The sequence below is a fragment of the Dreissena polymorpha genome, chromosome 5 (assembly GCF_020536995.1).
Source record: "Dreissena polymorpha isolate Duluth1 chromosome 5, UMN_Dpol_1.0, whole genome shotgun sequence".
Lineage (NCBI taxonomy): Eukaryota > Metazoa > Mollusca > Bivalvia > Myida > Dreissenidae > Dreissena > Dreissena polymorpha.
Window position 1 is genome coordinate 99,019,467 of NC_068359.1, and position 26,846 is coordinate 99,046,312.

Sequence of the window (26,846 nt, forward strand, 5' to 3'; positions counted from 1 at the left end):
TTTTGTCATTTCAAACGTGTGGTGCTTTTAGAAGTATCTAATATCCCGATACAAGTCATGATTTATAGTCGAATCGTGTCAGGCAAGGCCTGGTGTTTCGATTCAGTCTGAGCCTAGTGCTCGGATACTCCACTCCAATATATCACATTGTATTGAGTTTGTTGAGGACTCGTGTCTCATGTCGCTTATCAGTGTGCGTAAGTGATAACCAACATCAAAGGTGACACTGGACAGTTTACAAGATATTAAAGTACAGTGTTTACGCAGCACTTGAAGTTGTTGTCGACCCAAATGACATGATTCACTCACGTATAATATCTATAAAGCATATGTCTATAACAGATTCCTTTCATTGATTGCATAATTTAAAAAAAGGCTTATTGCAGATAGCGCTGTTTGTTGTTTCTATACAACCATTGTGATTTGTGTATTTTATTTAATCTTTATGTCAGCTGGTTAAAATTGGTTAAAAGGTAAAGGGTTTGATAATTCTACTGTTCAAAATGTGTTTTATAATACATGTATATTTCTGGCTAATATTAACACCTTTGCTCATGTTACTCACTTTATACAATATAAATCCAACCATGTGAACATACTATAGTGTTACTGATTGAAATATACAAAACACTGCCTTGTATGTGCTACTGGTTTGAAAATTGAATTGTGCGACTTGTAACACAGTTGTTGTAATTGGTTAAAATGATTTTACATTGGTTAAGTCCAGATCTAGTCTACTCATGAGTCCTGTTATCGCACGAAACAATGCAAAGTTAAGTTTTCGAATTTATTGCAATAAGAAGTCTGTGAAATATTCATTTATGTATATTTTAGTTTACATGTATTATTGAAGTAGTAAACATAGTAGTAAAATGCTACAATTTAGGTTAAGAGTTTTATTTTACACAAAAAGCGAGGAAGTCACATCGTATTTTATAGCATTTTATCTCAAAATCCAAGTTAGTTCATCTCACATTTATGTTTTACACAAATCGTTTATTTTATTCTTCCGTTTACACGTTCGTGGTGCAGGTGGTACACTTTAAAGTCTGTATAATGTGTTGTTTTCATATATCCAACGTTCCAATCTTTCGTTTTCTTATTGCAGTCTGTAAGCAGTTTGAAAGTGCTTATAAGCTTATTGTAGATCGCATTCAGCACACATAAGTCCCCATGGTGTGGCCACGATTTCACCCCGCGTTACTTCGAGGGGTTGAGAGGTACTGAAAAAGCTCCCAACCAATAGCGGCTTGGGAAAAACTGCTGCACAACCGTCGCTCTGCAAAAAAAGTATTTGATTGTCTTTGGACGCTTTAAACGTTATGCCCCAGACTTCAGGTGAGATGATTGAAATGAAACAAATCGTGTTGGGTATACAAACTATATAAATTGCCGTGTATATTACATTCTTAATGTCTTATGAAACGGTAGTGAATATGGGAGTAGATTTTTACGCGAGCATTTATCATGAGAATTGTGTCAGGTTCATATTTCGTGTAAGTAAAGTATATTGATTGAATTCGAGCTCAACATAACTGGTTACATGGGCCAAGTTATTGTTACAAATAAACAATACCTCCATAAACTCGAGGAGCGCTGATCGAAACTCCGCGCTTTACTTGAACTTCACCTACCTCACATACAGCGTCCCCTTGGCGTCTGGTGAAGCCTTCCACGTGAACGACACGCTGGACTTCTCATTGTTGTTGATGTGCGTCACCGCAGCCTGCCATGGCAACAAACGACATAATAACACAAGCTGTATCGAAGTTAGAAAAGATATATAAGTGGTACAGTTTGTCAGCTCAAAGTATTGCGCTTGATCGATAATAAGGGTTGCGAAAAAAAAAACAAAGTACGCAACGTTTGTACACGAATATAGTCAGGAAAACAGTTTAATCTGAAACAAGGTAGCCGAATGATCTGCGTGTTATTTAATATTAGAGTAAGCAATTAACAAGTTAAACCTTTGATATTACCAAGGTCTGTGATATGGCGCACCAAAGGGGTCGAAACTTTAACTTCTGCTCGAGCAGAAAAAAATGCTGCTCGAGCAGCATTAAAATGCTGCTCGAGCAGGATATTGCTGCTCGAGCAGCAATTTACTGGTCGAGCAGCATTTAAATGCTGCTCGAGCAGCAAAATTCCTGCTCGAGCAGCAATATGCTGCTCGAGCAGCATTTATTTTTAGAATAAGCCATTGAACCCGTCAGCCAATCAAATTTGAGCTTACAAACGGACGACATTAGCTATCTCTACGGAAACGAAATAGACCGGTGAAGCGTCAATAACAGTCAATATTGTTAGATCGTGAGATCTGACGATTTTAACAGTACCCTCGTGATATTGCTCCGATCAGTTGCCGTGAAAAATGTGAGATTGATGAAAAATAATATTTAACGCATTGTTGTTTCAATTCAACTTAATTTCGCGTTTTAACAGCTCGCAGTTATTTTCGGACATCTTTTTTTTCGGACGTTGAACCTAAACACATTGTTCACAACAAAGATATCAAAACAGTAGTTCTAACACCATGCAAACATTTGAATATAAAACGATTTTCGTTTTAAATGCTATATATATTGATGATGTACATGCATTACGCTGTAAAGAAATATGGTAATGCCTAATTTACAGTCATGAGTGTTGCAGTTTTTTAATACAAAGATATAGCATTGATTTAAGAAAATACTTTCAGATTATATATATATATATATATATATATATATATATATATATATATATATATATATATATATATATAAATATATATATATATATATATATATATATATATACATATATTATTTCAGCTTAAAAAAGTTAAAAACTGATTATGAACCAAATTCAGTTCCACAAATGTTTAATCCCAATCGGTGTTTTTATCATTATTTTAGCTAATTCACATGTACACTCAATTCAGGAAAACTATTGTATTATATTTCACACAATCATATTTACCACTATCATCATTTATTTAACATGTCAATAAGCTCGATTGGTAATTGTCGGTTCGGCTTGGGCAATGCTTTAAAGTACCCCGTGTACTCTTAAGTATACTTTAATGTACCCCGGGTACGCTAAATATACTTAAACGTACCGTTGGTCTGTCTGTCAGTGCAGTCACTCACAAACTTTTCAGTGCTTTATCTCAGAAACTCAATATAAGTTTTCAACATGAAACTTTATGGGTGTATAAATATAGCTGAGGAGAGGTGCCATGCACAAGAACCATAACCCGTCGCTTTCTGAAATAAGAGTTATTTCGCTTTGTTGTTTTTGTATGATGTAACTAGGGCTATATCTCAGATACTATACAAGATTTTAACATGAAACTTCATGGGTGTATAATTATCAATGCACGAGAACCATAACCGTATACTTTCTTACGTAACTGTTATTGCCCTTTCTTGTTATTGTTATTTTATGATGTAACTTTTTAGGGCTATATCTCATTTATAGAACCATGCATAAGAACCACAACCCTTCACTTTCTTATATAAGAGTTATTGCCCTTTGTTGTTTTTATATGATGAAACTTTTCAGGGCTTTATCTCAGAAACTATAAATACAAGATTTCAACATGAAATTTCATGGGTGTATAATTGTCAATGAGAATAAGTGCCATGCACAAAAAACATAACCCTAGTACATATGTACATGTCTGATGTTACTTTACAGGACTATATCACAGATACTATACACGATTTAAAGATGAAATTTAATGGATGTTAAGATATCAATGAGGAGAGGTGTCATGCACAAAATCTATAACCCTACACTTTCTTAAATAAGAGTTATTGCCAATTGTTTTTTTTATGTTGTTACTTTTAAATAAGTGAGATAAGGGTACAACCCTTCAAATAAACTTTTCTGTTAGTTCTGCACCCATCAATAATCAAAATTTATTTGGCGGGGGATATCAATTAAACGAATTTGCTTATTATTAGTCTCAACGTTGAAAAAGACTTAATATTTTAAGTAGCAATGAAAATATAAGACACAACAGACTCATCAGTCATCAGTATTATGTTAACATATCTTTAGTCAGTTACTTAACTAGGGAAAATAAAGTTGAAGTTTATCAGGTGGTCTAAAAGTCCTCACCGCCTAGCAGATAAGTCTACAAAGTATTTTAAAACCGGTTCATGAACATGAAATGATAAGTCATTTACGCCATCGGGATTATTTATTTTAAGTCAATATGTTTTTGGAATCTTAAGGCACTCATTGAAAAATACACCAATACATAAATAAATATCTAGGTCAATTGTGATTCTGTCAAGCAATGATTATCATATCAATTATTATCTCCAGAGTTATTCTTTTTTTCTTGCACTTATCATAATCTAACCATCTGCATTATTTTTGCCAAACAGGTGGTTTTGCAATCTGAGCACCACAATCATCAATATTTTTGTGTGGATATAAAGATGTTATAAAAATGTAGGATTTAAAACCTTCAGTTTTATTGTGCTGTACTTGTTTAGGAGATGTGTAATACCAACTGGCTACTTCTGTTTTCAGAACTAAAAGGCACAGAAGGATTTTATTAATATTTTGTTGAGTTCTCAGATTAATCGAGCCCAAAGCACTTCCTGCTACAAAACATATTTTCGAGCAACAACACATATTGATAATATCCATTTTAATGCCGTGCGGGTCTTTACAGTGGAGTGATCGAGTCGCACAGATATGTTTGCCGCACTCCATGAATCAGAAGTCTGCGTCTCACGACTAGTCTCGATAAACTGAATCATGGGCCTGTCACAACATTGTGGGATGCATTTTCATGACCATACATTTGGCAGTCTGGAAATAAAGTAAAAGTCATTCATACTTAACTTAAAAAACAACAACATTTGTTTGCAATAAGAAAAGCATATATTCACTAGATTAAGTGTTCACAAAAAATACTATTTCTGAAAATAAAATTGCAAGAACGATAGTTTGACAGTGAAAAGTATTCATGTTTTATGCATCATAAATATACAATCACATTAAGACACTGAAAAACAACTTTTCATACAAAATAATATAATGGAGCAAAGAGAATGCTATTTTTCATTATATGACACATTAATAAATTAAAATATGAGTAATCTTCTTGTTTAACCTTTTTTCAGGGTTATTTGACAAAAGTGGGACTCTATAACACAGTTTGATATTACATATGAAATATCGTGTCCTTTATAAATTAAAAGAAATGCAAGGCTCTAAAAACCAATGCACCAACAGAAAGGTACGATGATTATATTCTACATTCTCCCATTATTTTGTTGAATAAACGTTAATGCAAATCTTTACTAAGCAAACTAGAGCTTTGTCACAGACGTGACAAATACCCCCACATGCCGCATTGACACAGACTATTTTGAATGCTGTCTTCACAAAACAAGAGAATCAAATTTATCGCGATTTTTAAGAATGATAATGCCATTATCATTTATGGCCATTTCGACCTTTGAACTCTTGAATTCTTTAGCATGACATGCAGTCCAAATTTATGGCCATTTTTTTTACTTTTGAACTCCAAGTGTGACCTAGACCTTGGAGTCATGAACATAATTCTTTCGCATGACACATCGTCAATCACTGTGAACAAATGAACCATGTATTTTTAAAATCTCACAATAAATGACATAGTTATGGCCCGAACAAGATCATTTATGGCCAATTTTGACCTTTGAACTCACAGTGTGACCTTGACGTTGCAGATATAGACGTAATTCTTTTGCGCGACACACCGTCCAATAATGGTGAACAAATGTGCCAAATGATTTTAAAATCTCACAAGAACAACATAGTTATGGCCTGGACAAGCTCATTTATGGCCTTTTTTAACCTTTGAACTCAAAGTGTGACCTTGATCTTGGAGTTATCGACGTAATTCTTTCGCGCCACACACCGTCCAATGATGGTGAACAAATGTGCCAAATGATTTTAAAATCTCACAATGAATGACATAGTTATTGCCCAGACAAGCTCATTTATGGCCATTTTTAATCTTTGAACTCAAAAGTGTGACCTTGACCTTCGAGATATTGAAGTAATTCTTTCGCGCGACACACCGTCACATGATGGTGAACAAATTTGCCAAATGATTTTAAAATCTCACAATAAATTATAAAGTTATGGCCCGGAAAAGCATTTGACCCTTGAACTCCAAGTGTGACCTTGATCTTGGAGATATCAACGTACTTTTTCACGCAACACACCGTTCCATGATGGTGAACAAATGTACCAAGTTATTTTAAAATCTAACGATTAATGACATAGTTATGGTCCGGTTTAAACTTTCGGTTTAAAACACACTAAGTGACCTTGTGACCTAGTTTTTGACCCAGCATGACCCATATTCAAACTTGGCCTAAACATCATCAAGATACAACTTGTGACCAAGTTTGGTGAAGATCGGATGAAATTTCGGGACAGACCGACAAACCGACCGACAGTACGACAAAGTGACTCCTATATAGAAATATAAAGCTAATTTATTACCATCAATGCAAACACTCCACAGCTGTTTCCATGGCGCTGTTTGTTGCAAGGTGGCGCTTTGAACTCTGAACTGAATTTTTTCCAAGCCATCGTTCACAATTTGCGCTCGTTGACACATGAACTGGCTGCAACAAATATTTTGTTGGTAAAAATCAACAAAAATCATGTGCCTATATACTTAAGTGGTACTTTATCTATACCAAATTGTTTTGGTAATCAGTTTTCAAACATATATATATATATATATATATATATATATATATATATATGAATCTTAAATTTATATATAGCCTATCATTTTTAAAGTGTTGGTGGTCATTACAATTTAATATTTAAGATAAAGATCCAAATATAGAAAACAAATAAGATTTACAAAGTTTTTTGAATATCTTGTTTGGTATATTGCCTGATGAATGATAACTGGAACTGGCCAAAAAAGCTCCCTAAATGTGACCTTTGATCTCTTGTTAACGCATGCGCTGCAGCTTCTCTACATGGAGAACATATGTGGTAAGCTATATTAAAAATGGTATATTCAATTATCGAATCACAGTTTGGATAAGCTCAGAGACACACATAAAATGCACATACACCAGCTGCTACTGTGACTGCTATATCAAGCAGGTAAGACAAACAAGATGCGTTTGTGAAACACAATGTCCCCCTATATGACGTTTGACCTTGAAGGATGACCTTGACCTTAACCCTTCACCACTCAAAATGTGCAGCTCCATGAGATACACATGCATTTAAAATATAAAATTGCTAGCTTCAATATTGCAGAAGTGACATTACATGAGCAATTTTGACCATATATTTGACCTTGAAGGATGACCTTGACCTTGACCTTTCACCACTCAAAATGTGCAGCTCCATGAGATACACATGCATGCCAAATATCAAGTTGCTATCTTCAATATTGCAAAAGTATTCATAAAATAAGCGATTTGGGCCACATATATTTGACCTCTGACCTTGAAGAATGACCTTGACCTTTCACCACTCAAAATGTGCAGCTCCATGAGATACACATGCATGCCAAATATCAAGTTGCTATCTTCAATATTGCAAAAGTACTCATAAAATGAGCGATTTTGGCCACATATATATTTGACCTCTGACCTTGAAGGATGAACTTAACTTTGACCTTTCACCACTCAAAATGTGCAGCTCCATGAGATACATATGCATGCCAAATATCAAGTTGCTATCTTCAATATTGCAAAAGTTATTGCAAATGTTAAAGTTGGCGCAAACAGACCAACCAACCAACAGACAGGTCAAAAAGAATATGTCCCCCACTACTATAGTGGGGGACATAAAAATGAATTACAGCTTTGAACCTTACCAGAACAAATCGAACAATGCCTTGTTGTTACCACCCAACGAGTCGTAAATGGTTACAGTCCTGGACATAACACTTGCAAACAGCAAAATCCAGTGATTGTTGCCTTTACATTGTGGCAGCATAAGTAGATCATACATATTGAAGTCCACCTACAAAATGTGAAATTATAATGTACCTTAAACAATGTATACATTACTAAACAGTGAGAAATTTGCTCAAATTACTTCAAAGAAGTATAGTGGCATGCTAGAATCAAGTACAGTTTAAGTTAACAATAAAACAAAAGATTGTCAGGCAATATGGTACTCCTGGAACAACTTTGTAGAGGTCATCATTTGCAAAGAACATGTAGAATTTATGAAGAACCACCACTTTTACATAAAAATTCATGTCATGTAAAACGAAGACTTTGGCATTCATATCTCACAGACATATCAAGTCATTACCACTGCCACCTTCATCAACATAATTATTGGACACATAGAGAACTACTATATCTCACTACATACAAAATGTGGTAGCCCTAGATCCTACAGTTAAGGACAAGGACGCACGCAGGCACGGACGGACGCACGCATGACGGACACAGGACTATGACATACGCCCCGCTGGCCTTTGGCCAGTGGAGCTAAAAATCAATTAAGGAAGGGAGGGAGCACCCCTCACTAACCCAACCATAAAGGCCCCTGGGCATCTGAAATATGACCACAAGCACTAATAATCATATAATAATGATAAAACCCGGTCACCACTGTCGATAAATTGGAAATTGTTATGATTGCGAGGTATAATGTAAACATGTGCATTACAGGTCAATCTTTTTTCTTCAAGCCCAACACAAAATAACAATGCAAAATTAAAGTTTTAAAGGTTTTCAATGGGTACAAATAGGGTATTTATCTGGACATTGGAAACGTTGAAATACATGAAAATATCATCAAACAACTTAAATGTATTTCATTGTTAAAATATGTTTTTCTTGATTTTTCTCCAAACTTTACACAAAATTGGGTGATTTCAAAAATATAAACTAGAAATGGCGCGGTTGAGGCCGACGTGTATCCCCACGCCGCATGTTTGACCCAGGGCTGCCCCAGGGTTGGTAATGGGTTTATGCATAGTTGAGATTGAACGTATTGTCATAAGAGAAGTTCGGTATCAATTAGATGTGAATCGGTGTAGAAATGAAGATATTATAGTAAAAGGCAATTTTGGGTGGGCGTGGCCTATGTGGGCGGGTGCCTCAGGGTTGGTTATGGGGCCATGCATAGTTGAGATTAACCATAATGTCATAAGAGAGGTTCAGTATCAATTTGAAGTGATTCGGTGTAGAAATGAAGAAATTATAGTAAAAGGCAATTTTGGGTGGGCGTGGTCTATGTGGGCGTGGCCAATGTGGGCGGGGCACCCCAGGGTTGGTAATGGGGCCATGCATAGTTGAGATTATCCGTATTGCCATAAGAGAGCTTCAGTATCACTTTGAAGACATTCGGTGTAGTCTCCGGTGCACTCAAAATATGCAGCTCCATGAGATACACATGCATGCCAAATATCAAGTTGCTATCTTGAATATTGCAAAAGTTATGACCAAGGTTAAAGTTTTGGGACACACACACACACACACATACAATGACAGACAGGCCAAAAACAATATACCCCCGATCTTTCGATCCAGGGGCATAAAAATGAGTAAAAATCTCTGACCCGGCCCCACCCCAACCCACATAACTTTTGACCCAGGGGTCAGATCAAAATTCCAAATAGTGCAGGGTCGCACATATGCTCATAGCTACCATGTGTGTAAGTTTCAAGGTTCTAGTGCTTATAGTGTAGGAGGAGAAAGTGGCCAGGACGGACAGAAGACGGAGATAACCACAATATCCCCACTTTTTCTCCGAAAAGCGTGGGGATAATGAAGCCTAAATGAAAAATTTTCTCAAATTTTAGATGTTAAGTTATGGCAACAGTTTTGTTTGTATTGCATAGGGAAAGGGTTCAAGTTTTATAAATGAGTAGGGCCGTTCTGTCAGATGTAATCACTTTTTCACAACAAAAGATGTTAACCAAATGTTTTGAATTTTTTTTTATAAATGTACATGTCTTTTGCACTTAATAAAATCCCATTAAAACATGTTATCAATATTTTGTGTGTTTTGTCAACATGCAGTATGTTCTTAAGCAAAATTTAAATACAAAATCAGAAGTGTTCTAAAAAAAAATATGGAAAAATTAAATTTTCATGTTTTTTAACACATATTTTTCAAAACTATACTCCTAAAAGTTTTTTACCTGGCCTCAAAGCAGTGTATCTTAAAGTAAAAACTCAGATTTATCAAAATATAGGATGACCTTCAAATATATGTGAAGTTTTTTTTTATTATATAAGAAAATCTGCAAAAACTAGCTTTTGCCAAAACTGTATACAATTTTCAAACATGTGTACACTTGGGACACTTACATGACTTTTGTATACAAGTTAAATAAGCAAACCATTCAACATATATAAATACTTTTTAAATTTGTATTACATTTGACTATACAAATTAATGTTTCCCCAAATAATGTTCTGTGTCCGTTTGATGATTTAAGGTTGATGTTTAGAGATTTAAGGTTATTTGTACTTGACAACTTTAGTTATCATTTATTCTAAGAAATACCCAAACAGTCAGTAATATAGAATACAAATTAAATTTGCATAAAATATTCTTATAAAATTATAAGATAAGTTACAGGGAACTTGAATTGTTTCCTGAAACGATCTAGCATGATTTTAGGCCAAATCTGTACACTTGGGACATTTTCAAAATGGATGAAAATCTGAAGAAAAATAGCATAACTTTTATATGTATTTCATTTGAGGTATTTTTGTGGCCCTAAATATGTTTATAACCGATGGGATATCAGAGGCATAAGGAATCTCCATAATTATGCAGTCTGTCATAGATCTGTATTTTCAATAAAACAACACATATATTTCACAAATTGTAGATACATTTGACCTGGTTTTAAATATTTTTCACATAGTTGTATATATTTTACTTTGGTTTCATAATTTATCTTGTTCTATATAATAAAGATCTATTATACATTGCTCTCTATATGCTGGAGATCTATATGCTGGGCATTGTTCTCTATACAAATGGATAGCATACCTTGTTCTCTACATATCAAATGATGTTCTCTACATATTAAACATTGTTCTCTATGGCATTGACCTTGATCTTTAAATATAAGACATTATGCCTCTTCTATATGTTGGAATTTGATATCTATATATAAGACATTGCTCTCTATACTTGAAGTTGATCTAATATTGTGTTCTCTATATATTGGACGCTTTTCTATAAATATTGAACATGGTTCTGTATACAAATACATGTTTATATTTTTTTATAACAGTTGACCTCGTTTTCTATAATATGTGTCTTGTTCTGATAAAACTGGGCTAAATTCATGTGCGTAAAGTGTCGTCCCAGATAAACCTTTGCAGTCCGCACCGGCTAACAGGGACGACACTTTCCGCTTAAACTTGATTTTCGGTAAGAAGGGACTTCCTTCAAACTAAAAATACCATAAAAGCGGAAAGTCTCGGCTCTGATTAGCCTGTGCAGTCTGCACAGGCTAATCAGGGACGAGACTTTACCCACATGAATTAAGCCCAGTTTTCTCAGAACAAGACACATATAATTCACTGTTCTATATTTAGACCTTGCTCTCTATATATTAAACATTATATTCTCTATATATCGGACCTTGTTCTTTATAAATTAGACCTTGTTCTTTTTATACTTTATACATTAAACACGATGTCCTCTTACTTGACCTTCCTCTGTAATACAATATATCCTCTATATATTTTGGTAATGTGTCATTAAAAATGAATGAAATAATAATAAGTGCTGTACCGTTGTTTATCGAAGGTTTTAACATGGTTTTTAGTTTAGATGTGTAGGAATTGTACCACAAGGGTGACAGTCTGCGTGGTTTAATTATAAGTGTCTGAAAGACTTTTTCATCCATCATATTTGACATTTGACCATGTTCAACTTTTATTTTGGCTTATTTTTCAGTTGCTTTTGAATGCTTTATTAAATCAAAATTTAATCATTAATTCCGCTATAATGTAAGTTTGTTTTCACTTTCTTGAGGTTTATAAGAAAAACATTCATTTTGTGTCCCAAGTGTACATGTACAACATTTAATAACCAACTTCAGGCTAACATTGAAGATAATTGGAGAAACATTTTGATTAAAATTGACATTAATTTGAGAAGAGGAAACGTGTTTTTGTAATAATGTTATGGTAAAGTCAAATATAATTCCCACACATTATCATTTATATGCTTATATTTTTCTTCTGAAGACAAAATATGGAGACATACCCATATAATAAGAGTAGTTAACCCCCAGAGTGAAGACAACACCTTTTTCTCTTGGAGATTACATCCTTCTGTGTACTTCTTTCCAGAAAATTAGTGCCTTTGTTTATTTTTTAAAAGCTATCACCTGTCCATCAAACATGATAAAAAATGCGTACACTTGGTACAATGCAATATTTGTCTTGCAAAAAAAGTTCACAAGGTTTTGGCATCAAATTTTCAGTACATCTAGTGATAAGCATTAATGGTTTGAAGAAAATGATGTAAAACCTTGAAAATTCTATCTTATGAAAAATTTTAAATAACTTTATTGCAAAATGTACACTTGTGACAGGGACAAATTCTGACCACATTTAGTATTCAGCTTTTCAAAATTTACATGAACAAATAATTGTATAAATACCTGTACAAATGTGTAGAAAAAACATGTGACAGGTTAAAAGGACACTTTTTGCCTATAAATATTGAAGCACTTTATGATCCCATCTCTTAATATACATGAAGAGAGTTGAAAATTGTGGCACAAAATTGACAAGAACATCATTGCTTTGAACACTTGCTACAAAAGATATCAACCTAAGTAAGAAGCATTGTTTTATTTTTCTTAAAGCATATGAATTTTTATATTCATTAAATGATGGCAATACCTAATATTTCTGAAAGTTTTATTGAAGTATAGAATTGAAAATTGCCTTTTACATAAAATGTCACGCAAAACCAGTACACTTGGGGCAATTTTAAGGATATTTTTCAATATATTTTGTTAATGAAGAAAGTTATTGAGAAGAATTTTCACATTTAAGTTAATCACATGGAAACACTTCTGTAAGATAGAAAAAGAACTCAAACAAGCTTAATGGTAAGAAAATAAATGCATGTTTTATTTAGGCTTCATTAATTTTTAAATCACCCATAGGATATGATGCGGCATTTGTCTTTACGGAACATAAAAAAAATCAATCGTTTTTACCCGTAAGTTGGCGCTGTAATAAATTTGATATTCTGTGTGCTCTTTTACCAAGCTTGATTAGGAATTTTTGAAAACGCGTCATGGAGATTTTCTTTCACCATTAAAAATAATAGTTCACGGATTCAAACCATAATTCCTGATTAATATGTTGCTACAGTGGAATCCTGTTCTTAGCATACCATGTCAGCCAAAATTATGCTAATAACAGGAATATGCTATTAACCGGAAAACACATTTTAGCATAAATATAGCAACTGGGGGCATACAATAAGTCAAATCTGTTAATAATTGATCGTCAAAGTGAAATTTAAATTCAACATTGTATATGATTGATGTTTAAGATAACTATTTATCAAATGGAATTGTATTCTTAGGTATTTGCATTTGCATTTGAGCATATTTTTGCAAATTTAAAGCATATTTTCTTGGCATTCTGAGAATGTTCTATGCTATAAAGACTTTAAGTGAATTCTGAATATTGGGGTTAAAAATTATGCTATTAATAGAAGAAAAATACATTAAAATTTAAGAATTAATCTGTGCTTTGACATTCTATATGCTAATAACAGAAATATGCTATTATCAGGTATGCTAATAAGTGGAATCCAGAAATTATCCTTCAGTCTGACAGAATTTCGTAGCCTGTCAGACCAAACATCTGACAGATTATTTTACATTTTGCGGTGTCTGACTTGGCTTCTCACTTTTGAGTACATGATGCTAAATGTTTTAGATTCAACACTAGTTTCCTCAACCTCAGGACACCAGAGCTCCTGTGATGCAAATATACTTAAAGAGATATTATTTTTTTTCCTGCAAATAGTGTTTAGTTCCTCACTTCTTGTTAAAAACAAACCTGTTACCCTCCGATTGACTGTCAATTTAAAAAGCAAACTTCAATACATATTCCTGTTTGTATTCTTGTATGAAAATGTCCACAACATATGGGCGTAGTTATATGGGGACTGAATATTCAAATACTGGTTCTAGGCCCAGGAAACGGACTCGAAAGCATTTAAAATAAGTAGGAATTACTTTCTATGCAATCGAGCTAAAATAAATAGGTTTAAACTAATATTCAAATACATGTAGGTTAAGAAGTACAGTAAATGACATGACAAAATGCTGTTAGAACATATCATCATTCTTAATTCTAAACCAGCTATACATGACATTATTCTTAAGAGGGGCATTTCAGAATAAAGATAAAAAGATACAAACGATTCGCAATAGAAAAATTATTTACTGCAAATATTTTTTATCGAAATTATTTCCGTCAAGACATGTTGTACAGTAGCATGCCATGGTTAAAATGAGTGTGTAATACAATGCCTAAACTCTTTCTGCAAAGTTTGGGAAGTCTGCTTAAGGGACATTTAAATGGAAGGACAGATGAAAGGTAACTCATTATAGTGCCACCAATGTAATTATTATGCAATTTTTTCGCAGTTCAGAGCTGAAAATAACATCCCAGATTTTAATTATGCACTGCCAAGTTATTCAATAAATAGTAAATTGTAAACATTTCAATTATGAAAAATTAAACAACTTGTAATTCAGACACAACTCACATTTTACCTGTTGTTAGCTTTGAACAAGCTTATTGGCCTCGGTGAAAAATAATTTACACTGAAATTGAGAAAAGTCCTCGCGAACTCAGTGCCCCAGATAATTTTTTGGGAAATAGGGTTTTCAACCATTGATTTTGAAAAATAGGGTGATTCCATTCTTCATATAGGGTAAAATGAGTAATAAAAATGCATACCTTAAAATAATTGCTGATTTACTTCCGTTGACGCTGCACACTTGTATTGATTCAATAGAACTGTAAACTATCATCATAAATTTTAAAAAAACTGATGTTTCGTAATATCTTTAATCCTTGAAACTGTCCATGATATAAACTTTAAAAAATGTCCACAATTTCTAACTTCTTTTTATACTTTTGACAGGTTTGTTAAGTCACAGACTTTCCATCATGTTTTTTGGATGTCAACTCATTTGCTGTATACACAGTTTCTAACAAAATCGATAACACGAATGATTCGGCACTGATTGCCTCTTGCTTTCTTGATTCGAAAAAGTTTGCGATCGGCTGATATTTTGGCGCAACAATCTCGGACGTCTATCGACCTCTCTTAGCTATTTTTATTTCGCATTGTAATAGAAACTGAAAGTACAGACGCTTTACAAATACATGCACAATGAGCGACGAATTAGGTCAGATTGAAAACGCATAGCGTTTGAATAACTAATTACTATGACCGTTTGCTGAGCTTGCTGAATGTAAGCGTCACCGCATTACGATAACGATTCCAAAGAGAAAATACCTAAAATGAGCAAAGCATTTTTAATCGAAGTTTTGTATTGTTAATTTGACAAATTTGCGTAAAAGTCAAATTGGTTGTGTTTTCAATACTCATGATATTGTATTTCTTTGCATTTTTAAACATTTTAATAGGGTGAAAGACGCAGATACGCAGCTTATCTGGGGCACTGAGAACTGGTTAACAGACATAATATTTTGGATAATTGTAAAAGTTAGGACAGCAGATATACATGTATGGGGAGAACGAGAAACGTAAACAATGTTAACCAGAAAGGCACAATCACAGGCAATCGGCACCTGTGTCGGAAGCAATTATTAAGAATCATTAAGAAAGTAAATCGATAGACACAGAGAACCTACACTTGCGCACCCATTGAGCAATTCTTATCAGTCATCGTCGTGATTTTCGCAAAAGTTTTAACAGCCGTTAGACATTTATGGTCGATTTTCTTATTAAGCGAATGGCAACAATTTTTTGATCGACTAGTTTGCAGACAAAATATAAAGCACTTACCGCGTGTCACTGTTAAACTTTAAACAGGTCGTCACATAAACTTGCAGAAGATGCACCATCATGGTGGCAGCCATTTTTTCCAAACAAACCAGTTTCGCACCATGTGGCAAATATAACAAGAGTTCTGATTGGCTAATGCCATAATCTAAAAATAAATGCTGGTCGAGCAGGATTTTTCTGCTCGAGCAGAAAAAATGCTGGTCGAGCAGTAAATTTGCTGCTCGAGCAGCATTTTGCTGGTCGAGCAGCATTTAAATGCTGCTCGAGCAGCATTTTTTCCTGCTCGAGCAGAAGTTAAAGTTTCGACCCCTTTGGTATCCCATACTGTGAAATATCACTAGCTCTACGTACCGCTCCGCAGAATTCACTAACGAGATTTTAACTTTTTCGGCTTAGCTGTTTAACCCAGCTTCTCACTTTAGATGACCTTTGTAAGCGCCCAATGAAATGTGAATAACATTTCCCGCCAATAGGCCAGAAAATGTTCGGCTTAGAAAAAAATGTGCAATATACGAACAGTTATCACATTTACATAAATAGGTAATTCAATTGACTTTCTATTTAGAGAAGTTTGTAGTATGAAAAGGGATACACCAGTGCTCTCCATCTTATTACATGTACATACAATTCCATAAATGTTTCTTAATTGTGTCAGTATGATGTACATGTGTATTTATGTTAATGCATTCTTTACCGGTTACTTATCATTCCGCAGTATTGTTTCTTAATGGATATTTCCAGATCCATGTATTCGACCACATATCATTTACCGTGCCACAAACGTGTTTCTGAATGGAGACTTCTATTTTAATTAATTCACAAGGCCAGTTTATTCGTCCCATGTTACTAACATACGTGAGTCTGTATAAAAAAACAACAACGTCATGGCAAATGAATTCTCCCACTTACTACTTACCGTCCCACAGACGTGTTTCTGTATGGAAGCGTCTATATCAATGAATTTTCCCACTAATACTTTACCGTTCCACAGACGTGTTTCTGTATGAAAGTGTCTAGACCATGCAATTCTTCCATTAATTACTTACCGTTCCACAGACGTGTTTCTGTATGGAAGCGTCTAGATCATGCAATTCTCCCACTAATAACTTACCGTTCCACAGACGTGTTTCTGTATGGAAGTGTCTAGATCAATGAATTCTCCCACATACTACTTACCGTTACACAGACGTGTTTCTGAATGGAAGCGTCTAGATCAATGAATTCTCCCACTTATTTCTTTCCTTTCCACAGCCGTGTTTGTGAATGGAAGCGTCTAGATCAATGTATTCTCCCACCTACTACTTACCGTTCCACAGACGTTTATGATAGCGTCTTGATCATGCAATTCTCCCACTAATTACTTACCGTTCCTTTGACGTGTGTCTGTATGGAAGCGTCTAGGTCAATCAATTCTTCCACTTTTTACTTACCGTTCCACAGACGTGTTTCTCGATAGAGGCGTCTAGATTAATGAATTCTCCCACGGCCGTTTCTTCACTGGACACATCGTTCTCAGCGCCAACCTCGATCAGGAATCCTTTGAACATCTGGCCTGGCGCATATAGGGTGCCTTCAAGAAATCAAGACACTGCATCTGGTAATTAAAACCAAATCCAGCATAATTGCTACGGCCATTGTCCATAAACCCCTGATTCAAATAGGTCAGTTTTTAGTTACTGGCGCAGTAAGTGCACTTAGTAGTTGTAATCAATGTAGACGTGTCTTTCAAAATAAAGTCTTAACTGAAGCACTGTTAACTTCACTGTTATTTCTATTGTATCCATATGCATAACTATATTTGCCAATTTTTCAATATTTTCATAGCGACCATAAGCGACTTTCCAGTGATGGATGCAGTGTAAACGCATAATGATATTTCAATATATTTAATTTCACTTACAAATACAACCTTGTACCAATATAATTTACCTTGAATAGTCTCCCCGGGTTTGTATGCGTTCGAAGACAAGTTGAACCGGAAGGGGTTTGTGCCGGAAGTTACGGTCGGTAGGTGCCCGGGTACCATTCCCTTGCATGCGATGGACGGTGCCCCGTGCGGGAATCCTGCGCCCAAGCAGAGAAAACTGGCGACGACGACGACGGAGAATAGAAGCATGGTTTCAATGCAAAAACTTTGCCGGCAGTGGTAAAATTTGATGAGTGTATGAGTGGGTTACAGGTTTAGAGTAATCCGTCCTATTATAGGCGTATAGAAATCTCGCGTTATCTATAACATTCAGCAGATTGTGTTCCCATGACTTGGCAACGGAAATTTAGAGTAACATTCATCCGGCTCGCGGTTGACCTAATTAGAACATCGGTATCCTCAATTAGAACATCGGTATCATCTTGTGTGTCTTGACAACGTCTGAACGTGTGTTACGTAACGCGTTTTTATCTCAACGTTATGAAACTTCGTTATTTAAATGTTACGTTAAGGTTCACATTTTGTTACAAGTATTCGCTCTGAACCGAGAGCTTTTATCGTGAAGAAATGTCGATTTGGTTCTGAACGGTTGAAACAGAGTGTGACTGTAAGAAGCTTCAGAACTTCATACAATGAAGAGACAGTTTCTCTTTTGACACTATCCCATATTGACACTCTTATGTTAATAAGTCCAAATTAATATGTCGTCAGTGTTAACGAAAACTGAACTGAACTGAATTAAATCCAAATTAACTGAATTTACTATCCGGTCGACGAAATAGTAGTTTTTTTTCATTTGACAGACTATAATATACACAAGATGTTTGTTGAAAAAAAACGTGCTCATTTAAATCAGTATGCTAGATTCTTACTAACTCGTCTTAGCCATATTGCGTATTGCTTATTGCTATGAAGTATAAATACGTTAACTACATGAAGTCAATCAGTCTTAATCTGTTATCGCCTTTCAGTACATAGTTATATTTTTAAAATATTTGATTTATTGGAATAAAACATATTTAGAGCTAGAAAAATGTAATTGTTGTCAAAATTATATTTAATAATTTTTGTGATGATACAGCTTCAAATGTGAATTCGTGTCAAGTTAGCTAAGAGATTTAAATCGTCCAATCTAAGGTGTATTGTGCATTGTGTTATATGTTTGTTGTAAGTGTTCATAAAATAAAAGTGGACTGCAATGAAATATAAGGCTTTTCATTAGCTTCCTTTTTTATCCTTACCTTAATCGCCCTTACCATCACCATCATCAGCCGCAAAACACCACCATTATCATCAAGAATAGCAACAACAAAAAACGAAGCCATACCCAACATCACGTTATTTCAACATCAACAATAATATAGTTATTTGACATGAAAATTCCTGATCTTTCCATATCAAAGCGAATGGGTGTTTATCGATGATTGAAGTAGTGATAATCTGCTGACAAAAAAAATGATGGTGATTCGACTGGTGCTACTGATGATGATGATGATGATTATGTTGTTGTTGTTGATGATGATGATGATGATGATGATGATGATGATGATGATGATGATGATGATGATGATGATGATCAACAACAAATGCTTATGTCAAAGGTACACTTAACTATATTCAGCAAAGAGTATGTTATTGATGTTAAAATACAGTTTAATTTGAAACAACTGTCAGATTATGTAGCATAAATAGAGAATACAAGGTCGGTGCCGAATAAAGCGAAGTTTATTTTGCGAGGCTTAGAAAATCTGAACCACGAGCCTTGGCGCCGACCTAGTATTCGATTTATCCCATCAATTTTTTTAGTCGTCAATTATTTTTTTTTAAATAGAATAGGAAAATAAAACTTCTGTACCGGTTCACGGAAAATCCCAAAGTTATTTTAAGCACACATTGTTTTATTATTTTATTCGTCCCGAGCTTATATATAACAAAAAGATCAGTAACTAACCTGATTTTCTATTTATCATACCTCTACGTTCTCGATTAGTAATAAATAATAATAAAAAATAATAAACAACTGCAGCTTTATCGGGAAATAATATGACTTTTGTCGTTAATAATGACGTCATGAGTACGCGCACTTAATATTTGTAAACAATGTTTTTCGCTGTTTGTGTTGAATTTAGTGTTTAAAATATATTACATCTTGGTATCAAATTGTTTGTTTTGTTGAATCTGATTCGATTTTACTAAAATGATTACTTTATAGTTGATTCCGAGTAATATGACTATAAGAGTCCGCCGCGCGTGACAGCTATATTTCAGCATTGCCGAAATAAAGGAAAATATATTCCACAGTGGTTTATTTCGACAATGCACGTCTAAAGATGGGATAAAACGTCTTAATTATATGCTAAAAATTCGTCTTATAAATAATGGCGTGATATTTTATTAATCGGAGTGTACTATGTTGATAAGTTTGACATCTTATCGTAGGAACTAGGTTGTCAATATAATGTAGGAACCAATGTCCGGGTTGTCAAAATGACGTAGAAACCATTCCCTATTATCAAAAAAATGTAGGAAAATGTCCGCCTGTGTCAAAATAAGCTTAAGAACCATTGTCCATAGGAACCAATGTCCGGATGCAGATGATATGATATGAGGCAGCATCGTAGCCACGCTGAGGCAGTTGCCTCGGCTAAAATTTGCAGAGCTGTGTTGAGCTTGCAAGGACAAAAAAAAATTATGTCAAGGAATAAAATCTAGAAAATGAGACAATTTAATGAATTTTAGGCACTATGATATTCATAAACAATTATTATCATTGAGAACGATTGGTCCATGTATATTTCAATTTAATAACTTCAATTGATGCAAAAATGGCTCAGCAAAATGATTTGGAAAATCCTAATATAAAACAAAGCGTCGCACTGTACACTTCGATGCTATAATCATGGTGGACATCGGAACGTACCGATCTAGAATCGGGTGTTTTACGGCCAGGTCTGGGTCTATTTTGGACCTAGACACACTTCGGGTGGGTGGCGTTTTCGGCTTTATTGGTATTCTCCTCTTTATGACCGGCGTCGAGTTAATTCCGTGACCGTTTCCGGTGGTAAGAATCTTTGTTTACATTAGAATTTTCAAATTATGATATCCCGCGTATTATACTTTTCTTTTTAATAGTTAATGTAGTTGATGATAGAAATGACAGAAAATGATGAAGCAGCGCTAAAACAAAATTTTACACAAGAAAATTGAAAACAAATGGCCAGAAACTATACTGATTTAAGTTAAATATTTGTACTCCCAATGATAATGAATATGTCACTGTGACGCAATCGGTAACGCGTCAGACTCTGGATCCATAGACCACTATTATATTGTCACTGGCGTTGGTTCGAACCCCAGTAGGTCCGGGTTTTTTCCAAATAACTTCCATCAATGATCCTTTTTATGTGTGCTTATGATTGAAAACGCTTTTGATTTAATGTATTTAAACATGTTTTTTTAAAGAGCCGTATGGTGCTTGTCTCAATTTTTTCTTTTCTATCTGACATTAAATGAATTTTATAACTATTTTTCTGTAGTTAAGGTTGTTAAATCATTGTCACTTCAAATACCGTTTATGGTAACAGTCTCTAACATTGACATTGCAATGAGACACAAAGCAGTTAAATAGACTTCTTGGTGGGTCCTATACATTGGTTATGTGAACACATATGTCGTATGAACAAATCTACAAAAATGGTGGGGATTTCTCAAAGCTTACATCCTTGGCGCTATACTGCACAATTAAGATAGTCAACCAGTTGTTCTTACTATTTTGCTTAGTTTGGGTATTATTAACAAATGCATATTTTCCAGTTATTCATTCGGGCCTACTGGCGGTAAATTTTTCCGACATTTTTAACTTGCTGGTGAAGTCAATTAATGTGAAAACCTGGGTTAGTCAGCTACGTCGAAAAATTTTCATTCGTTGAATCATTGTACTGTTTTGAAGCCGTTTTAGAAAATATTTCTGACTTATATTTAACTTTCTTAAATCCAGCCCTTTGAACAAATCAGTATGACTATTGCGTTTCCCTGAATCAAAAACGATACTGTTTCTAATTTGCAATGATTAAAATTTACATTTAAAAGATATAGTCCTGTAAAAGTTACATCTTCAAAAAATAAATTGTGTTACTTGCAATGCAGATTTTACAATGTGTAAAGATGATTTTACATCGGTGTAATGTATTCAGTGCAGTAAACTTGTCCTATAATCGCGTTTAACAAAGCAAAGTTAAGGTTTTCAACCTTTATTGATTTGTTTATCTACATGACTCAATGACTGGTCGCAAATAATCTCGAAATGGCAAAATAAAAGTCTACGAAATATTCATTAATATATCCATGTATCTATGTGTATTACTTAAGAATGGAAATAAAATATTATATTGGCGAAGAGTTTTATGTAACACACACAAAACCGCAGTAGTTATACCTTGTTTATATATCATTATAATTAAAAGAAGCTAGTTCATTTCACACTTACGTTTCACATAAATTATTTATTAAATACGTACGTTTACATAAAGATGTACATTCATTATACAGACTGTTTATATGAGATGTTTCCATATATCAAACTTAAACGTGTTCTTTTTATTTGTGAGCGTTAAATAATGCAGACGCTATTTTGCAAATCAGTATGCCTTAGCTGCGGTAGTAACCGTAACCCGTGACTGCCTGTGTGAATAACTCTATTAAATTTAAGCAGACGACGAATCTGCCTGTTCTCACTGGTACACTACATAGTGAGTATTTAACTGCTTGTAAGACGACGTTGGCCAGTCTAGAGTTTTTCATTGAAATCTGTACATATTGGCCGCTTTCAGGCAAAACGGGACTTAATGCATGTCAAATAAGATTAGCATGTGCACACTGATTAGCTGTATCAATGATTTGAAAAAACAACAATACACATCTCGACCTGTGTTTTAAGACACACTCTTTATAATTTGAATAGGTTGTGGTCATTTCAAACTTGCGATATAAAAAGCTTTAACATAATTTTGAAAACTGAGTTGCGTCTAAGATTATACAACAGCGAACACATTCAGTGCCTTAAGCGCTTTGATTTATATTGCAGTATGTACGCATTTCGAATGCGCATAAACGTTTATTTCTAAACGCATTCAGTACACAGTAGTCCCCAGGGTGTGGCCTCGATTTCATCCCGCGTTACTTCGAGGGGTTGAGAGGTACTGAGAAAGCTCCTAACCAATAGCGGCTTGGGAAAAACTGCTGCACAACCGTCGCTCTGCAAGAACATTATTTGATTGTCGTAAAAATAAAAAAGTAATGCGTATGATTTCCCGTGAGATTAAAAAGACTAAAACCTTACTAGTAATAACATGAGCACCGCATAACGGGTGCCAACGCTCGGCTGCGGATGCAGTTTTTAATAAATGAAAGCTTGTCAGATTAAAAATTGAGGTCACAGTGACCTTGACCTTTGACCTAGTGACCCAAAAATGGGTGTGGCGTGTAGAACTCATCAAGGTGCATCTTCATATAAAGTTTCAATGTTGTAGGTGGAAGCACGTTGATTTTAGAGCCAATGCTAAGGTTTTATCACGGCGGACGGCGGACGACGAGCTGGCTATGACAATACCTCGGGTTTTCTCCGAAAACAGCTGAGCTAAAAATTATATAAATTGCAGTGTGCATTGCATGCCTTAAGTAACGGTTAGCAATATTCAAGAATATTTAAATTGATCATTAATCTTACAAGTAAAGGGGCAAAAACAAAACGCAACACACATGAGGATTTTTGCCGGATTTAAGTTTCTAAAAACAAATACATTATATACTCAATTTGAGCACACCTACCTCACATAGAGCGTCCCCTTGGCGTCTGCGGGAGCCTTCCACGTGAAGGACACGCTGGACTTCTCATTGTTCTTTACGTGTGTCACCGCAGCCTGCAATAGCAACAAACGAAAAAAGAACACGTGCTGTATCGAGATTTTAAAAGAAGAATGAGGAGTGAAGTTTGTCAGCTTAAGAGTTATCCGCTTGATCCACAGTATGGCTTGCGAACAAACTGAAATATTTTGATCACGAATACAGTTTAATTTGATACAATGTGCGAGCATCTATAATTTATCATTAAATAAGTAAGCTCTACATAACATAAAACCTTTTGTTACTCATTGTTTCCACATACGCGTTACTGTATGGAAGTATATACTAGGTCAGGGATTTTTTCACGTATTACGTACCGTTACCGCATCTAGGTTATTGTATGTCCCAGGTCAATTTTATTCGTCCACGTATTACTTTGCATTCCACGGACGGATATCAGAATAAAGGCATCTAGGTAAAATAATTCACTATATCAGTGTATTTGCCCAAGTATTACTAACAGTATCATAGCCGTGTTTCTGTAAGGAAGCGTCTATGTCGATGAATTCTCAAACTTTTTACTTACCGTTCCACAGACATGTTTCTCGATGGAGGAGTCTAGATTAATGAATTCCCCCACAGCTGTCTCTTTACTGGACACATCGTTCTGAGCCCCCACCTCGATCAGGAATCCTTTGAACATCTGGCCGGGCGCATATAGGGTGCCTTCATGAAATCAATACACCGCATCTGTTACTTTGTTACGGCCATTTTCCACACATCCCTGATTCAAATATGTCAGTTGTAAGTTACTGGCGTTAGTAAGTGCACTTAGTACTTGTAAACAAGGTAGCCTAGGAAGAGTGTGAGTTGGTTGATTGACCGCCGCGATATGACTAAACTACTATTGAACGAGGCGAAACCCCCAACACAAACAAACAAGAAAATGTATCACGGGTTGCACATTCACAATACAAAATAATATCGAATACAACAATCTGACGGGCAAACTATTTGAAGGCTGTATAACTATTAAAGAGTTAATTGATTATACAATCACTTGATTAAATTCATGCATGTTTTTTTACTTAATTGCAATACATATGCTGAGAGTCGCATGTCGATATGACCTTCGAGATCAAGCCTTAATTGAACCACTGTCAACTATTTTCTTCAACGCAGCACGCGTTCTTTATTTGTATACAAATACAAAACTATGTTAATTATTCTTTAAGTATTGTATGGCTAACATTATCGACTTTCCAGTGATGATTGCCATGTACACGAATAATGATAATTTAGTATCTTTCTATACAACTTAAAATACCACCCTTGCACCAATATAACATACCTTGTATCGTTCCCCCGGGTTTGTATGCTTTCGAAGACAAGTTGAACCGGAAGGGGTTTTCGCCGGAAGTTACGGTCGGGAGGTGTCCGGGCACCATTCCATTGCACGCGATGGACGGGGCTCCGTGCGGGAATCCTGCGCCCAGTGAAAGAAAACTGGCGACGAAGACGGAGAATAGAAACATTGTTTCAATGCGGATCTGATTTAGAGTTATCCGTCCTTTTTTAATCGTATAGAAAACCCGTTTTATGTGACTGTATCGTATGGCTGATTATGTTCCAATGACTGCGCAACAATAATATGCAGCCACATGCAACCGGCTCACAGTTGCTATAATTATCTTCTCGCGTCCATTGACAACGTCTGAACTTGTGATGCGTAACGCGTTTTCATCTCATTGTTATGCAACTTCGTTATTTAAATGTAACGCTATGGTTCACATTTTGTTACAAGTATTCGCTCTGAACCGAGAGTTTTCAACTTGAAGAAATCCTGCAATGTCCATTTGGTTCTGAACGGCTGACACAGAAATCCTGCAATGTCCATTTGGTTCTGAACGGCTGACACAGAGTGTGACTGTTAGAAGCTACAGAACTTCATACACTGAAGAAAGGCAGTTTCTATGTTGACACTATCCAATATTGACACTCTAATGATAATAAAGTCCAAATTAAATGAATATAATATGTCGTCAGTGTTGAAGAAAACTGAACTGAACTGAATTAATTCCAAATAAACTGAATTTACTATCCGGTCGAAGAATTAGTAGATTTTTATTTGACAATTTAAACTACTATAAAGCTTTAATTGTGAAGTGTCAAGGTAGCTAAACGATTTAAATCATCCAACCTTAACCCATTTATGCATAGCGTCTACAAAAAAGAGGCCTTGGCAAACAGCGTAGACCCAGATGATGCGGCGTCTCATCTGGTCTGTGCTGTTTGCTTAAAGGAATTTATGTATAAAATATTCTAAGTATAGAAATAAATATACTAGACATTCCTAATTTTGAAAATAAATTGATCCAATTTAGAAGGATGGGAGAGTCCACTAGGCATAAATGGGTTATGTTTAAATGTGCAATGTACACCGACCGACTCTTTACATAGCATACACGATATGTTTTGTAAGCGAGCAGCTCATGTTACAAGCAAAATTTACATAAGCATGAAATTACTACGATTACGGAATCCGGATAGGGCCAAGTTGAGTAACGCGTGTCGACCTTCGAGGTCGACACACGACATTCTCGCGACATTCTCTCGACGCTCTCTCGACGCGCGACAAATCAGTCGACAGTAAATATTTCAGTGTCGCATATCGCGCAGGGTTTTAGAAAAAAAAAATCGCAGACACTTTTGACTGTCGACTGATTTGTCGCGCGTCGTATTGAGCGTCGAGAGAATGTCGCGAGAATGTCGTGTGTCGACCTTCGAGCGCGACACTCGACATTCTCGCGACATTCTCTCGACGCACGACAAATTAGTCGACAGTCAATATGATATATCGCGAAAATGTCGCATGTAAACCTAAAAATCACTCGACATTCTCTCGATACTCAATACGATATATCGAGCCAATATCGCGCAATTGTCGCTTGTCGACCTAAAAAACCCTAGGTCGACACACGACTTTCTCTCGACGCTCTCTCGACGCGCGACAAATGAGTTGACAGTCAATATTTGA

At 35.2% G+C, this 26,846-nt stretch overlaps 2 protein-coding genes and 1 long non-coding RNA gene across 4 annotated transcripts; all 3 read right to left on the reverse strand.

Annotated features, from left to right (window-relative positions):
- Positions 1–773: 773 nt before the first annotated feature.
- LOC127881582 (putative defense protein 3) lies at positions 774–18,992 on the reverse strand. The gene is made up of 4 exons (XM_052429570.1): positions 17,971–18,992; positions 17,472–17,611; positions 1,635–1,726; positions 774–1,279 (listed from the first exon to the last, which is right to left on the reverse strand). Exons 1-4 carry the CDS (start codon positions 18,155–18,157, stop codon positions 1,201–1,203), a joined length of 498 nt encoding a protein of 165 aa, XP_052285530.1. The 5' UTR covers positions 18,158–18,992; the 3' UTR covers positions 774–1,200.
- LOC127881585 (uncharacterized) lies at positions 4,443–16,156 on the reverse strand. 2 transcript variants are annotated; one of them, XR_008050160.1, is made up of 4 exons: positions 16,042–16,156; positions 7,850–7,998; positions 6,502–6,626; positions 4,443–4,812 (listed from the first exon to the last, which is right to left on the reverse strand). It is a non-coding gene; the product is annotated as an uncharacterized LOC127881585 (long non-coding RNA). The 2 variants fall into 2 exon arrangements; XR_008050159.1 differs by lacking the exon at positions 16,042–16,156 and having other exon boundaries at positions 7,850–11,328.
- Positions 18,993–22,202: 3,210 nt separating the features above from the next.
- On the reverse strand, positions 22,203–25,984 carry LOC127881584 (putative defense protein 3). Its single transcript, XM_052429571.1, has 4 exons — positions 25,161–25,984; positions 24,396–24,535; positions 23,795–23,886; positions 22,203–23,222 (listed from the first exon to the last, which is right to left on the reverse strand). Exons 1-4 carry the CDS (start codon positions 25,342–25,344, stop codon positions 23,144–23,146), a joined length of 495 nt encoding a protein of 164 aa, XP_052285531.1. The 5' UTR covers positions 25,345–25,984; the 3' UTR covers positions 22,203–23,143.
- Positions 25,985–26,846: the final 862 nt, after the last annotated feature.

Excerpts from the sequence above, each read along its gene's own strand:
- LOC127881582 (XM_052429570.1), bottom strand. The coding sequence starts at position 18,157 with ATGCTTCTATTCTCCGTCGTCGTCGTCGCCAGTTTTCTCTGCTTGGGC. Across the intron at positions 17,612-17,970 it reads ACCCGGGGAGACTATTCAAG|GCACCCTATATGCGCCAGGC; the intron begins GTAAATTATATT and ends GATTTCTTGAAG. Across the intron at positions 1,280-1,634 it reads AAGGGGACGCTGTATGTGAG|AGCGACGGTTGTGCAGCAGT; the intron begins GTAGGTGAAGTT and ends CTTTTTTTGCAG.
- LOC127881584 (XM_052429571.1), bottom strand. The coding sequence starts at position 25,344 with ATGTTTCTATTCTCCGTCTTCGTCGCCAGTTTTCTTTCACTGGGCGCA. Across the intron at positions 24,536-25,160 it reads ACCCGGGGGAACGATACAAG|GCACCCTATATGCGCCCGGC; the intron begins GTATGTTATATT and ends GATTTCATGAAG. Across the intron at positions 23,223-23,794 it reads AAGGGGACGCTCTATGTGAG|AGCGACGGTTGTGCAGCAGT; the intron begins GTAGGTGTGCTC and ends ATGTTCTTGCAG.